At 42.8% G+C, this 17,063-nt stretch overlaps 1 protein-coding gene across 4 annotated transcripts in view; it reads left to right on the plus strand.

The window, feature by feature from the left end:
• Positions 1 to 17,063, plus strand: part of PCNX1 (pecanex 1) — a 486,917-nt gene that overhangs the window by 120,493 nt on the left and 349,361 nt on the right. For all 4 annotated transcript variants that reach the window (XM_078659468.1, XM_078659469.1, XM_078659470.1 and 1 more), the window contains exon 3: positions 9,504 to 9,609. In XM_078659468.1, the coding sequence (XP_078515594.1) occupies positions 9,504 to 9,609 (106 nt within the window). The remainder of the gene's footprint in view (positions 1 to 9,503; positions 9,610 to 17,063) is intronic.

The following is a 17,063-nucleotide window of genomic DNA, read 5'->3' on the forward strand; positions in this document are numbered from 1 at the left end:
TACTCACTACTCTACTCACTACTCTACTCACTACTTTCTACTCACTACTTTCTACTCACTACTTTCTACTCACTACTCTACTCACTACTCACTACTCTACTCACTACTCACTACTCTGCACTCACTACTCTGCACTCACTACTTTACTCACTACTCTACTCACCTCACTACACTACTCACTACTCACTACACTACTCACTACTCTGCACTCACTACTCACTACCCTACTCACTACCCTACTCACTACCCTACTCACTACCCTACTCACTACTCTACTCACTACTCTACTCACTACTCTACTCACTACTCTACTCACTACTCTACTCACTACTCTACTCACTACTCTACTCACTACTCTACTCACTACTCTACTCTACTCACTACTCTACTCACTACTCTACTCACTACTCTGCACTCACTACTCACTACTCTACTCACTACTCTACTCACTACTCTACTCACTACTCTGCACTCACTACTCACTACTCTACTCACTACTCTACTCACTACTCTACTCACTACTCTACTCACTACTCACTACTCTACTCACTACTCTGCACTCACTACTCTACTCACTACTCTACTCACTACTCTACTCACTACTCTACTCACTACTCTACTCGCTACTCTGCACTCACTACTCTACTCACTACTCTACTCACTACTCTACTCACTACTCTACTCACTACTCTGCACTCACTACTCACTACTCACTACTCACTACTCACTACTCTACTCACTACTCTACTCACTACTCTACTCACTACTCACTACTCACTACTCACTACTCTACTCACTACTCTACTCACTACTCTACTCACTACTCTACTCACTACTCTACTCACTACTCTACTCACTACTCTACTCACTACTCTGCACTCACTACTCTACTCACTACTCTGCACTCACTACTCTACTCACTACTCACTACTCACTACTCACTACTCACTACTCTGGACTCACTACTCACTACTCACTACTCTACTCACTACTCACTACTCTACTCACTACTCACTACTCTACTCTACTCACTACTCTGCACTCACTACTCTGCACTCACTACTCTACTCACTACTCTACTCACTACTCTACTCACTACTCTACTCACTACTCTACTCACTACTCTACTCACTACTCTACTCACTACTCTACTCACTACTCTACTCACTACTCTACTCACTACTCTACTCACTACTCTACTCACTACTCTGCACTCACTACTCTACTCACTACTCTACTCACTACTCTGCACTCACTACTCTACTCACTACTCTACTCACTACTCTACTCACTACTCTACTCACTACTCTACTCACTACTCTACTCACTACTCTACTCACTACTCTGCACTCACTACTCTACTCACTACTCTGCACTCACTACTCTACTCACTACTCTACTCACTACTCTACTCACTACTCACTACTCTACTCACTACTCTACTCACTACTCTACTCACTACTCTACTCACTACTCTACTCACTACTCTACTCACTACTCTACTCACTACTCTACTCACTACTCTACTCACTACTCAACTCACTACTCAACTCACTACTCACTACTCTACTCACTACTCTACTCACTACTCTGCACTCACTACTCTACTCACTACTCACTACTCTACTCACTACTCACTACACTACTCACTACTCTACTCACTACTCTACTCACTACTCTACTCACTACTCTGCACTCACTACTCTACTCACTACTCTGCACTCACTACTCTACTCACTACTCTACTCACTACTCACTACTCTACTCACTACTCACTACTCTACTCACTACTCTACTCACTACTCTACTCACTACTCACTACTCTACTCACTACTCTACTCACTACTCTACTCACTACTCAACTCACTACTCACTACTCAACTCACTACTCTACTCACTACTCTGCACTCACTACTCACTACTCTGCACTCACTACTCACTACTCACTACTCTACTCACTACTCTACTCACTACTCTACTCACTACTCTGCACTCACTACTCACTACTCTACTCACTACTCTACTCACTACTCTGCACTCACTACTCACTACTCTACTCACTACTCTACTCACTACTCTACTCACTACTCTACTCACTACTCTACTCACTACTCTACTCACTACTCACTACTCACTACTCACTACTCTACTCACTACTCTACTCACTACTCTACTCACTACTCTACTCACTACTCTACTCACTACTCACTATTCTACTCACTATTCTACTCACTATTCTACTCACTATTCTACTCACTACTCTACTCACTACTCTACTCGCTACTCTACTCACTACTCTACTCACTATTCTACTCACTATTCTACTCACTATTCTACTCACTACTCTACTCACTACACTACTCACTACTCTGCACTCACTACTCACTACTCTACTCACTACTTACTACTCTACTCACTACTCACTACTCTCCACTCACTACTCTACTCACTACTCTACTCACTACTTTCTACTCACTACTCTACTCACTACTCACTACACTACTCACTACACTACTCACTACACTACTCACTACTCTACTCACTACTCACTACTCTACTCACTACTCACTACTCTGCACTCACTACTCTGCACTCACTACTTTACTCACTACTCTACTCACCTCACTACTCTACTCTCTACTCACTACTCTACTCACTACTCTACTCACTACTCTACTCACTACTCTACTCACTACTCTACTCACTACTCTACTCACTACTCACTACTCTGCTCACTACTCTGCTCACTACTCTGCTCACTACTCTGCTCACTACTCTGCTCACTACTCTGCTCACTACTCACTACTCTACTCACTACTCTACTCACTACTCTACTCACTACTCTACTCACTACTCTACTCACTACTCTACTCACTACTCTACTCACTACTCTACTCACTACTCTACTCACTACTCACTACTCACTACTCACTACTCACTGCTCTACTCACTACTCACTACTCACTACTCTGCACTCACTACTCACTACTCTGGACTCACTACTCACTACTCACTACTCTGCTCACTACTCACTACTCTACTCACTACTCACTACTCTACTCACTACTCTACTCACTACTCACTACTTTCTACTCACTACTTTCTACTCACTACTTTCTACTCACTACTTTCTACTCACTACTCTACTCACTACTCACTACTCTACTCACTACTCTACTCACTACTCACTACTTTCTACTCACTACTTTCTACTCACTACTTTCTACTCACTACTCTACTCACTACTCACTACACTACTCACTACTCACTACACTACTCACTACTCTGCACTCACTACTCACCTCACTACTCTACTCACCTGAGAACCTGTTCCATACAGTGCCTAATCTCTCCCAAATTGCCTCACGAACTCTGACGTAGGCTGGCGGTGGTCTGCAGCCTGCCAACAAATGGAACATTGATGCCCCACAATGCTTATGTTAGAAAACAACTGAAATCATGTTCCCCCTCTCGGCGGCAACAGCACTGAAACAGGATTAGGTCTGAGATTGATACACAAATGTGGCACAATTCATACCAAAGATCTACCACTTCAGTTCAGCTTTTGCATCTCGGCCTCCGAAGCAGGTGAACTGGAATTTGAAGCATCCCTATCTGTAGAGGGGTAGCCGGGAGGAGGGTCCACAGTCATGAACACTATGGACAATCACCTTCCAAGAGTGGCACCTAACGAGGGTCACCTTTCTTATTAATCAATTCTAGTCTACCTTGCATACACCTTGTTGTTAAGGCTTTTATTTTTGAACGGGTTGACTACGGAAACGCCTGGGTCCTCCTGATAAATTGCTTAGTTGTCTGCTGCTGGTCCAGAAAGCCACTGCTCGTCTACTCACAGGCACATCAGGTGGAGATCATATACTACCAGTCCTTCGCAGCCTACACTGGCCGCCAATCAAAAAGAGAGTTTTGCGAAAGTCCCTAATATTGATTAACAGGATGGTACAAGCAGTGCTTGAAATGGAAATACAGAAGTGCAGATGCCCTGTAACAGAGTACTTGCTTGTATTTAGAAGTGCTGGTGCTCTCCAACCCAAAATATCACGTCAGTCTTGAGAAGTGCAGGTACTCTCCCTCTCAAAATAAAAAAGTGCCAGTACGATGTACCGGCCCATTTAAAGCACTGGGTACACAGTACAAGGCGATGCAGTGCGGCACCCAAGATTTTTGGAAATCAATGCTCAAACCTATACGCCTTCAAATTTTTTACATTTCTACTTTGTTTTTTCTGTTTCCGGTTTTAGCATCATAAAGCTTTTGAGTGTGTGAACTTTATTTTAAAAAAGCTTGATAAATACAATATATTATCAGCCCTCGTAATTTTTAACCCCCTGCACTTTATCTAGTTGTGAGAAAAACAATTTTATGGTTCATCTAGAGTCGAGAGGAACTGTAAGTCCTCTAACGTGACCGCTCAGTTTTAACACATTCACTTGGACAACCACACACAAACACCTCCACCAATTTACTCTGTGAAGCACGCTGCAAACAAGGAAATAGATTTTAGGGTCCAGGCTGTGGATAGTTGTACGAAGTTACTTGCCTAGAGGAGGCTTGTAGTAAGTTATGTGTCTGGGTAGCAAAGTATCGGTTCCCCATGACTGCATATTTAAATCTTGGAAGGTACTATTTAGGAAGTTAGCTGCTTTTCTGCAGAGTGAAGAAAGGGCAACATAGCTTAGGCATTTTTCGAGCGAATTAGATTTCTTGAAGGTAACAGTGCAGAGGCTCCTAAGTGTGTGCCAGCAATGACTTTGTGGCCACGTGGGTAACTGCCTAGAGTCTGCCCCACGAGCATTCAAGATAAACAGAAGAAATAGCATTCACACAGTTCAGCTTGGATTGACTAGGCTTGCTTGGTGATTGCACTGACTTGTACTTGGCTTACATCACTAAAGCAAAAGATAACAACAGAAACTACACAGATAGTTTCTGGCTACAGTTGGGAAGAGAAGTAATATCACCTTATAACCCTGCATCAGAATTTATTCTACCTTCCATATGATGTCCTGTTTACCACAGCTCAAATCTGCGAGATACGGGTAATCTGAAAAAACAGATATGAAGCAAAATGCGTGTTGTTTTTTAATGCCACCGCGGGTTCCCTTTCTGCACCGCGTGTTGATGGATGTTTTCAGATTTTCTGCCCGACCTCCAGTGCGGTTAAATTCCCATCTTTCCCTCCCCATGTGCTCCGATCCCCTCCCCCACCTCTTCTGCCCGTGATTGCCGCTCCGTCTCGCTCGGTAGTGGCAGGGAGATGTACTCTCTGTTAGGTTCCCGCCTCTACATACTGTAGATTTCCTCGACGAGCATGATGGTGATTTCCGCTCTATTGTAGCGGGGTGATCGGATTACGTATTTACTTGGCGTTAGAAGTCTCCTTGACCCGAGATAGTGTCAATTCTGCATTTCAGGGCAGAAAGTGAATCTCTCTTCGCGCTTATTAAATCTGAAGCCTGTGTGCACGTGAGGAGGACGTGCACCCGACAAACGCACTGCTCTATGGTGAACGCGCGCACACCATCTGGAATGCATTACACGGCCACCCTGACAGCTCCTAATTAAAATTAATGCACTGCCGAGCACGTAACCGCAGACAAAATGCCCAAAATGGCGCCCGACAATTACAACTGCCCAATCGCATCAAGACTATTAAAAATACATCACCGCGAGGACCAATCACCATTCAGATAATAAAAAAAACACGCGCACTAAGGAAAGTGTCTTTCCCGAGCCCTAAAGAAACTTTTTTTTTTTCTTTAATAATAGGATCTCGGAGCTCCGCCCCGAGCCCTAAAAAGGGGGGGTGCTATGGAGTGAGTAGCAGGCAGTGGGACTTGAAGGAGGGAGGAGATAGTTCCTCAATCTCGTCGGGAGCAATGGACAGGCACTGAAAGCTGAATCAATCTGTGCTTGGTCTGTGCTCCACAAAAATCAACGAAAGTGACGCTTGGCGTGCGCTGGCCAATGAGGAAGGTTGCAAAGAAAAGTGGCACTGAAGCCAACAAATGGTAAGCAATAGGCGGGCTCCAATCCCCTTTTGTAAATAATAGCATCTCACAAGCGAGAACCTAAGCGCTAATCCGTGTTCTTGCAGGCTTGAGCCTAAATGGGAAACAGCAATGAGGGATTGGGCTCCACGCACTGCTAAAAAAAAAAAAAAAAGAAAAAGCTTGGCTGCAAGTGCCCCGGTAAGACCAATGACATCAACATAAGCAAAAATTACAATTGGAGCCACCTCGCGGCTTCACTATTGAAGTAGCGAGGCCTCTCGCAGATCTTTTTTTTTTTTCTTTTCAGGATTGCCAAATAATGACGTGCTTTGGCTTTGTTCTTAATTAATTAATTTTTAATTAATTGTGGGTTTATATAGCGCTAGAATCAACTCCCGGAGGAGTATCTCCGCGCTTAAACGTTTTAGTTGTCTTAGTGCCCCAAAAGAGGGGGCAAAGGCACCACCAAGAATATTTTAAAACAATATTGGGGGGGGGGGGGGTCTGCCGGCCTCCAGGGAGGGAAAAAAAGAAACAAATCTCCTGGGTCATTGAATTCATGACCCCAGGAGAGCTAACCATATTTTTTAAAGCACGCCGAGCTGGAGGTTTATGCTCTTCAGCTGGCGTGCAGGGACCTCTTGTGGGTGGCCTAAAAAATCAAATGTTTATAAAGGAAAAAAAAACTCAAAGAATTGTTTTTTTATTTATAACAAAAAATGTTGGACAATATTTTTTGACAATCACTATTTAACATTGCAGTATGGAAATTTATAAAACATACACTTGATTTTATTCACTCTTTCTCTCACTCTTTCTCTCTCACACTCTCTCACACTCTCTCTCACACCCTCTCTCACACCCTCTCTCTCACACCCTCTCTCACTCCCTCTCTCACACTCCCTCTCTCACACTCCCTCTCTCACACTCCCTCTCTCACACTCCCTCTCTCACACTCCCTCGCTCACACTCCCTCGCTCACACTCCCTCGCTCACATTCCCTCTCACACTCCCTCTCTCACACTCCCTCTCTCACACTCCCTCTCTCACACTTACATTCTCACACTTATATTCTCACACTTACATTCTCACACTTACATTCTCACACTTACATTCTCACACTTACATTCTCACACTTACATTCTCACACTTACATTCTCACACTTACATTCTCACACTTACATTCTCACACTTACATTCTCACACTTACACTGTCTCACACCTACACTGTCTCACACTCTTTCTGGGATTTAAACTTGTGACCTGATTATTGCATATATCAGTAGCAAGCGTGCTATTTTCTGAGGATGCTGTGAGGATTAGCTGACAGGCCTGCCGACCCTTTCAGATGTCTCCTCATTAAAAAAAATCGTGCAGTTGTATATAAATAACACTGACTTTTTTTTCTTCACTGCTTTGTTTTTATGTTTGGGTAGTACTTACTTTTAGGTCATGTGGCTTTGTTGAATATATTTTTTATAAATGGGGTGGTTGATTTTTTAGATAGGGACGAGTTTGATACCCCCAAAATAGCAGAGAGAAGAGCCCCATCGCTCCTTTTTGCAGACGATACTTGAGTAATTTCCCAGGCCTCCAATTATTGCTAAGCGTCTTTCTAAGATTTTGCAACACACGGAGTTTGGTTTTAAAGAAGCCAAAAACAAATATATGGTTTTTAACCAAACGAAACGCAAAACCCAATAATAAGTCTATTTGTAGGAAGCACCCCCTTTGAGCAAGTATCCGCTTTTGACTACCTGGGTATTCGCCTCACACCTAGCCTAAATTGGGCACTCCACATTGACAAAGCAAAGCTAATGCTAATCCAGCAGACTGATCACGTTTCGAAAATACAGAAAAAAGGGGCTCCCGCACTGGAGATTAACCTCATCAAAACTCGGTGGGGGGGCTCTCTATGAGGTGGAACTATGGGGTAGTGGAAATAAAAACTGTTATTGCTGTAGAAAATAGCTTTTTAAGACCTCTTTCAAACTTACCCCCTAGAACTCTTTTGACTCCTTTATACCTGGATTTTGCCCAGAGAAAACTACCTCACAATCTTGACTGCAAATTATTTATGTTCTGGCATTGCTTGTGGTTTGTTGATGAGTTAGTTTCATACAGAGCTGCATTGACTGACCTTTTGCACTATTCCCAGATAAATTCGATCCCCTGGTTCAATTGTTTGAGAGGCGTACTCCGGCTTTAGGGCTGGAGTCTTATTGGTCGAATCCGGAAAGTAGATCGTTAATATCAAAGGCAAAGGGTCAAATCGATCTACTGGGAAAAAGTCATGCAGAAGGAATCTTCAAATCTCGTGGGTTACTTGACCAGGTTTATTTTTATTTTAAGCCAACCGCAAGTTATGAATAAACAATTGATGAAATTGTGCCTCCTCTGGCTCGCAAATTATTTATACAGTTTCATTATAAGACTCTGCCAACCAAACTGTTTTGCAATTCTCTGGATAATCTCTGCCCATCCTGCAAATCAAGTGCAGAATATTTAGTCCACTTGCTCTTCTTTTGTCCTCGTTATCGAAATCTGAGGGCCAAGTGTATTATTCCTCTGTGCAGACTGGTTAGTCCCGGCCATTACTTGGAGGTGCTAAGATTTTTGTCTACTGATGCAAGCAGGTTAATTGTTTTTTCCCTGGCTCAGTTCTGGTATGCTCTTTGGATTTAGTGCGCCAAATGCATTGTGTGAAAAACTCCTATATTTTTGTATTTTGATTCCTATGCCTTTTACTATATCATTTTTATGAGTTGCTATGTAATTTTTAAGATCTATATACGATTGAAATAAAGTTTTATGACTGACTGATTGAATATATTTTTAATGTAGTGCTACTTTCATGTTTCCATGCCTTTGGGCTCATGAATGTGTTGCATTAGATAATTTTAAAATATTGAAATTAAAAGCGCAACATACGTTGAAACTGAAGGCAGTCTGAAGTAAATTGATAGCTACAATGACTATACGTACAGTATGCCTGGGGATAAGTATCTGTATCCACCAACAATCTAGGTGTGCTCTCTGTGACTGATACCAAACGTAAAAGGGGCCGTGCAATCACAAATCAGAAAACTGCATGACTTTGGCACTGGTTGTCATCTGTCATCCAGGTGGATTCCTACCAATGAACTGCGGAGTTCTGGCCAAATGAGGAGTTGGAAGGAGTAGATACATTTCATAGGACCAAGCGTTGATAAGTGAAATGTGCACTCTTGTCGATGAATGGATATACAATTCGTCTGACATTATAGCTTACAGCTGTTGTAGAATAATTAGATTCTGCTGTTACGGAAAAGGTCTTTCCCTTGTTCCTCTGAGATTTTAATACAAACACTACCAAAATCGTGTTTGTATCCTTTGAATATAAACACCAATAAACTTTGTTAAAATACAAAAGGTGACTTTGTAGGGACAAATGGATGTATGGGTCTTGTGACATGTATTCTACTTCTTGTACTCTTGTTTCTTCCTCAGTGACCCAGGAGGAGGGTTGGAGATGTCTGAATTCATAAGGGAAGCCACGCCTCCAGTTGGTTGCAGTTCGCGAAATTCCTTTTCAGCTCTAGATCCAAACAATCAGGTAGGAATCTCTTTTATTTTGCTTTCTATTTGTTTTTTTTTGTCCTCATTTGCCTTAATCCTCTATAGAAAACACCGACCACCTTGCGTATCTTTTCTGAACGAGTTCAAAGTTCTTTATAAAAACTCGAACCAAGACACGAAAATTAACTGGCGGAAGGAGCATCCACAAATGGAGGGTTGACCAATTTACTCCACCTAGGTATTTTCCAACCTTTTGGACCATATTATTATTTGGCTGGGCAGCCCGAAACACTGATCCATGGAGCAGAGAAGGCATAATCATAGGACCCGGAGAAAAAAACCAATAAAAAAAACCCGGGCATCCTATTTCCACTGTACCAATAGATCCCAAAATGCGAGCTTTTTCTTACAACAGGATCTAGCCTTGTCCACTCTAGATAATTCATAAAGGGAAGTCAGCCATCCTGAATGTGTTGGAGCGATGGTATCCACCCAAAACTTACAAATTTGTCTTCTTGCCAGAAGGATTGCATAAAATAGGAGGGATCTAGCGTGACCAGAGATGTCATCATGGAGGCCAAAAATAATAAGAGGGAGACTGATAGTCAATGAGACCTTGAGGATTGAGTCCAGAGACCTCTTCACTTCCTCCCAAAAAAATCAGATAGGTGGGCAATCTTTAAACATGTGTACATCCGATGCTTCCAGCAGGCCACATTTCTTACATGCTTTCCCGGGCTGAAATTTCGATAGTTTTAAGCGAGAAAGATACGCTCGATGGGCCGAGAAGAGATGGTTGTGCTTAAGCCACGCAGGCTTGACTAATTGATGCAACATATTAAATGAATCTGTCCACACCTGTTCACACTGGATGTTCAGCTCATCTCCCCACAACTCATAGGCGAAAATAAAATCCCCATCTTGTAGTGTAGTTCCTATATTCCCAATAGGCTCTGCGCATTGGAATAACATAAACAATAGTTTAGACGTAGGACTTAGGTCGACTAGGTCTCTATTGAATATGTTAGACTTAATTATGAATGCCAGCTAGCTCAGAGGTCACTAGAAACTTTCTCGAATTCACAAGAAGGGATTCGTTTCTGACAACCCCATAAACATGACAACTTTGCTCCCCCAAGAATAAGGAGTATATCTCCAGAGTCACGGAAACAATAGATGGCTATTTTACTCAGTCAATCGTGCATGCTTAGTTTCACCAGAAGCGGTACAAAAGGGGGTGGTAATGGACGGAGCATCTGAACCAATCAAACACTCACACCCAGTCAAAAGATCTGGGTTTAATCCATAACCGTTCTTTAGCCCACTCTGCCACCCCAGTTCAGACATGGCTATATGCAAATCAGTCTGACCCTGTGCCTCATGGGAACAGTCCAGCCCGAACTGCCAAGCCATGCCTTCCCTGGACCGGAAACAAGCTTCCGTGGACCGGTTTCTGGCATTACAGCCGTCTTCAGCCCAGCTTGCTTGAATCCAGTGGCAAAGTGAGCAAGGGACTCACGTCTGAGCATACCCTGCCACACTTATGGCGGCCAAAAGCGGTACAAAAGGGGGTGGTAATGGACGGAGCATCTGAACCAATCAAACACTCACACCCAGTCAAAAGATCTGGGTTTAATCCATCACCGTTCTTTAGCCCACTCTGCCACCCCAGTTCAGACATGGCTACATGCAAATCAGTCTGACCCTGTGCCTCATGGGAACAGTCCAGCCCGAACTGCCAAGCCATGCCTTCCCTGGACCGGAAACAAGCTTCCGAGGACCGGTTTCTGGCATTACAGCCGTCTTCAGCCCGGCTTGCTTGAATCCAGTGGCAAAGTGAGCAAGGGACTCACGTCTGAGCATACCCTGCCACACTTATGGCAGCCAAAAGACTCCCTCGATACCGAAAAAATCGGACTCGAGCAAAATCTCGGTGCCGAAAACACTTAACACCGAGACACAGAAGCAAAAGCACCTATCGGACCCAAACGCTTCGGTACCGACACAGGAGCAGGAGACCGATCCAAAACAAAAGACTTTGTTCATTGATCCACAAACTGGCAAGGTGGCGACAAAACCACCTAAAAAGAGGAAGACTCAACAGTTTGAGGGGAAAGCTCCTCCTCCTAAGAAGAGAACAATAGGGACAAATACAACTCCTCCCCTTTCTCCACAGCCTATGGACACACCCTCTTCTCCTCTGCCTCATACTCTGCCAGGTATCCCTCGACCTTTTACACTACGCCCATCTACACCTCAAACAGATGTAGAAAGTGACACAGAGGATGGGGACCTTCCTGGGGATGATAACAATACTATCCCAGAAGACACAGACCCTTGGGAAGATTATGATGCAGTGCCAGATAATAATGACTCTGACCTGTATCCCTCAAAACCCTTTCCCCCTGATGATAATTCGGGTTTTGCACAATTGATTAATAGGGCAGCAAAATACCACAAGGTAGAGTTACATGCGGAACCTCAGATAGAAGATTTCCTTTTAGAAACACTACCTGCTGCACAGCAATCTTCAGGGACCCTACCAATGCTTAAGGGTCTCCTCACTCATACATCAGACATATTTAAAGATCCTGTGAGGGCTAGGGTGTTAAACCCAAGGATTGACAAAAAGTATAAGGCAGCCCCAAAAGACCCAGTATTTATTAAGGGCCAAATACCTCTGGACTCGTTAGTAGTCTCAAATGCTCGTAAGAGGGCGAACTCACGAACAGGAGATGCTCTTCCTCCTGACAAGGAGTCCAAGTTAATAGATGCCTCTGGCAAGAGAGTAGCATCCCAAGCAGCAAACAGCTGGCACATAGCAAATACTCAGGCGCTACTGGCACGCTATGATAGAGCTAATTATGATGAGTTAGAGAAACTCATTACACATCGCCCTAAGGAACATCAACAAAGGGCAGATCAGCTGATACAAGAAGGGAAGATAATAACCAACACTTCTATTAAGTGCGCTTTAGACGCAGCAGACACTGCGGCAAGATCTATAAACACCAGTATCATGTTAAGAAGACATGCATGGATCAGAGTCTCAGGGTTCAAAGTACAAACTTCTTTATTGAACCAGCCTTTTGATGGGAAAACACTCTTTGGCTCAAGCACAGATGAGGCGTTGGAGAAAATGAAAAAGGACACTGAAACGGCTAAGTCAATGGGAGCATTGCAACAGCCATCTCAGAGAGGTTCCTTTCGTAGGTCCATCTATAGAGGCGGATCAAAGAATACAGGCACAAGCCAGCAATCAACTTCTTTTACACCAACATCACCTAAAGGTAATTATAGAGGCAGTTACAGAGGTAACAACAGCAAGGGTAGAGGTCGCGGAAACAACAACAACCGCAACTCTCCTACCCCAAAACAGTGATTTAATACAGCTCCCCCCAAACCATGCAACACCGGTCGGGGGACGCCTATCACAGTTCCTACCTGTCTGGGAAAACATCACATCAGACAGGTGGGTGAGAAAAATTATCCAACATGGTTATTGCCTAGAACTCACTGCTACCCCACCAAATATCCCCCCCAGACCGCGTCCAATGAGTCAAGATCATCTGACATTAAAACGGGAAGTACTATCACTGCTACAAAAGCATGCGATGGAGGTTCCACAACATCAACAAGGATCAGGAGTATACTCTCTCTACTCTCTAATTCCCCAAAAAGACGGATCTCTAAGGCCTATACTAGACCTCAGACCTCTCAATGCATACATAAATTCGGAACATTTCCACATGATCACGCTTCAACAGGTACTTCCTTTACTGAAGAAAGGGGACTTTCTTTCTACACTGGATCTAAAAGAAGCCTACTTTCATATCCCAATTCACAAAGCTCACAGAAAATACCTCAGGTTTGTAATAGAAGGACGACATTATCAGTTCAAGGTCCTTCCATTTGGAGTCACAACAGCACCAAGGGTGTTCACAAAATGTCTAGCAGTGGTTGCAGCACACCTAAGTAGACAGCAAATACATGTCTTCCCTTACTTGGACGACTGGCTAATAAAGGCCATGTCCCAAGAGGAATGTCTTCAAAACACACAAGACAATTCAACTGCTGCACCAGCTAGGGTTTACGGTGAACTACACAAAATCACACCTGCAACCTAACAATATCTAGGGGCTACTATAAATACAGAAAAGGCCATAGTATACCCCAATCCAGTCAGGATTCAGACAATGCTCACCCTAATTCAAAGATTTTAACCGCAACACTCATTAACAGCTCGAGTGTTTATGCAGTTATTATGGATGATGTCATCTTGCATACTGTTAATCCCATATGCCAGACTACAAATGCGTCCGCTTCAAGAATGTCTAGCAACACAGTGGAATGAGGCTCAAGGTCAGATTACAGATCTGGTGTTGGTAGACGACTGCACGCATCGCTCTCTGAAGTGGTGGAATACAACAAACATTTCCAAAGGTCGGTCGTTCCTAGAACCAATTCCACAAGTGGTGCTAACAGCGGATGCATCGCTCACCGGATGGGGAGCTCATATGAAGAGATACACAGTCCAAGGGAGATGGAGTGTACCGCACAAACGACTGCACATAAACCATCTAGAACTACTAGCCGTGTTTCTAGCATTAAAAGCTTTTCAAATGCATATTCTCAACAAAGCAGTTCTGATCAGAACAGACAACATGACAACAATATATTATATTCAAAAACAGGGGGGGACACACTCTCTCCAACTATCCAGACTAGCGCAGGAAATTTGGAGATGAGCCATTCCTCAAAACATCTATCTGTTAGCCAAACACCTTCCAGGAGTTCAAAATCAGATAGCAGACATCTTAACAGTTGTACAACAAGGCTTATGGACGACGTAGGGTATACTAGGGTGCACTATTAGGCTAGGGTGCACTATTAGGGGTGATTACCTGATAGTATTAATTTACACTCTACCAGCTACTAGGGCATCGTCCCAACCCCAGACTGAACATACAAATAAACCAAAAAATGAACTGGGAGTGCTAACTTGTTTCAAAAACCGTTTGAACATTTAATTATCACGAAACATTCATTGGGATTTATACACCAAAAAAATGAATATTGATATTAGTATAGAATCAAAAAAACAATCAAATTCTTGTCTTTCGTGATGTGCAGCAGCCGACGCGTTTCGTCCTACAGACAGGACGTCATCAGGGCTGCAAAAATAGAAACATATAATACAAAAACATCAGTGCATGTGTTTCGAACTTCAAATCAAATTATCCTAAAGAAAAGAAAGAACCATATCATCCACTGACTATTTGTTAAGAAACAGCTTATTGTGCCTGGTCGTAGTAGAATAGAATTCTAGAGAAATTTATTACACTGCTAGAGACTTGCGGGAACCATTTACAACATATTGACAAGAGACGATTTCTAAAGCTTCTGATTCTTACAACGTAATCACATCTACATCCTGGGACAACAAGTTAGCAAACTGATGTATATACATAATGAAGAATTATAGAAGGCAAGCTCACCTTGTATAATTATAGAGATTATTTGCTGTCTTTGCCTTTGAATTTTGAACCTTGTGTCAGGGGAGTGTTCTACATGAGGCCCGAATCGTCCACCATGTGTCAGTATTAGTATTAAACTGGGGGGGGGCAAAAAGAAGGAGAAGACCGTTCATTCATCTCTCCATACTATATCTCGTTATATAGGCAAAAACTCCTGACCTTCCAGTTTAAACAGCTACTACTTTCAGATTATCTGAGCATTATATGTTTAAAACTACCATCAAAGAGAAATCATACCTTGCACTCATTAAGTCAACGACGTTTCTCCAATCGATTAATCTCTTTTTTTCCTTTAATCGAGAGTTCTTTAAAAACTGATATGCCCATGAAATATTATGCCTATAAAAATAGGTGGACTGTCAATACATGATTTTTAATTACCACAGTCCGTTATGAAGGAACTGATTGTAACTTTCTTGTCCACTCACCCCAAATCAATATGATGGACCATCAAAAATTGCCGTCTTCTAGTAATCAATCTTATCCATGTTCCTCAAGTTTAATTCAGTCTGAAAAAATGTGTATAAAGAATAGACTAAATATTAAACGCTCAAAAAGTATCCATTTCCCCAATAATCTAACTATTCCTCCTTTCTTACCGTTCAAAAAGTAGCCTCATGCTCCTCTCACAGACCCGGGTACGATAAATCCCGATGGTGAAGTGCCCTGGACTCTCTGAGTTTAAGAAGAGCCCAGTAACCAATCCCTGCATGCGTGATTTCGCGCGCGATATAATTGAACCCATCTGTGCACACAAACAAGTTCTCATAAAGGTCCGCTATCAGTGTGTATAGCGGTTGTTACTATTGGCCAATCATGCGCAGCTAAATCTTGCAATTTGATGCAAATTTGCCATTTCCTGATTTAACTATTATTTCCGGTTGTGTGTGCCGTCTACAATCCGGTCCGCTATCATTATGTGTAGCGCGTGATTCCAATCGCCATTCCGCACGGCTAAATGTTACTATATCCTTGTTTCTATTATTTCCGTTTATATCAACCGCCGTTTCCGATCATGCGCAGCAGGGGGTTGTGTATATATATCAGTTTCCATTCACGTCCGCTAGTTAAATGGTAACGCTGGCTTTTCACTCGACCCCACAGTTGCTATTCTTATTGGCTATACGTGACACCATTTCCGTTCATGCGCGGAACAGTTTCTATTCACGTCCGCCATTCACTGTTGATATAGCATATGATCTAGCCCAGTTACTCCTCAAAATAAAAAAACAATTATGTTCGTGTGCTCTCGTATCCAATGTGTTTACCTCACCTTTCCCTCTGCTCATACGGGGTTGATCCCGTTTCGCCATTTTCATCAAATATAAAAACTAGCGTTACCTCAACATATGCTGTACAATTATTTTATACGCTATGTATATGCTAGTGTTGTAGCTATGCGGACGACCTATATTATACTAGATTAAAAAAGACTTATTTGCTCATAAAGAGTAAATCCATAATTACCTACACATACGTGTCTAAGCTCATATATTTGATGAAAATGGCGAAACGGGATCAACCCCGTATGAGCAGAGGGAAAGGTGAGGTAAACACATTGGATACGAGAGCACATGAACATAATTGTTTTTTTATTTTGAGGAGTAACTGGGCTAGATCATATGCTATATCAACAGTGAATGGCGGACGTGAATAGAAACTGTTCCGCGCATGAACGGAAATGGTGTCACGTATAGCCAATAAGAATAGCAACTGTGGGGTCGAGTGAAAAGCCAGCGTTACCATTTAACTAGCGGACGTGAATGGAAACTGATATATATACACAACCCCTGCTGCGCATGATCGGAAACGGCGGTTGATATAAACGGAAATAATAGAAACAAGGATATATTAACATTTAGCCGTGCGGAATGGCGATTGGAATCACGCGCTACACATAATGATAGCGGACCGGATTGTAGACGGCACACACAACCAGAAATAATAGTTAAAT

Source organism: Lissotriton helveticus, chromosome 9 (genome assembly GCF_964261635.1).
Source record: "Lissotriton helveticus chromosome 9, aLisHel1.1, whole genome shotgun sequence".
NCBI lineage: Eukaryota > Metazoa > Chordata > Amphibia > Caudata > Salamandridae > Lissotriton > Lissotriton helveticus.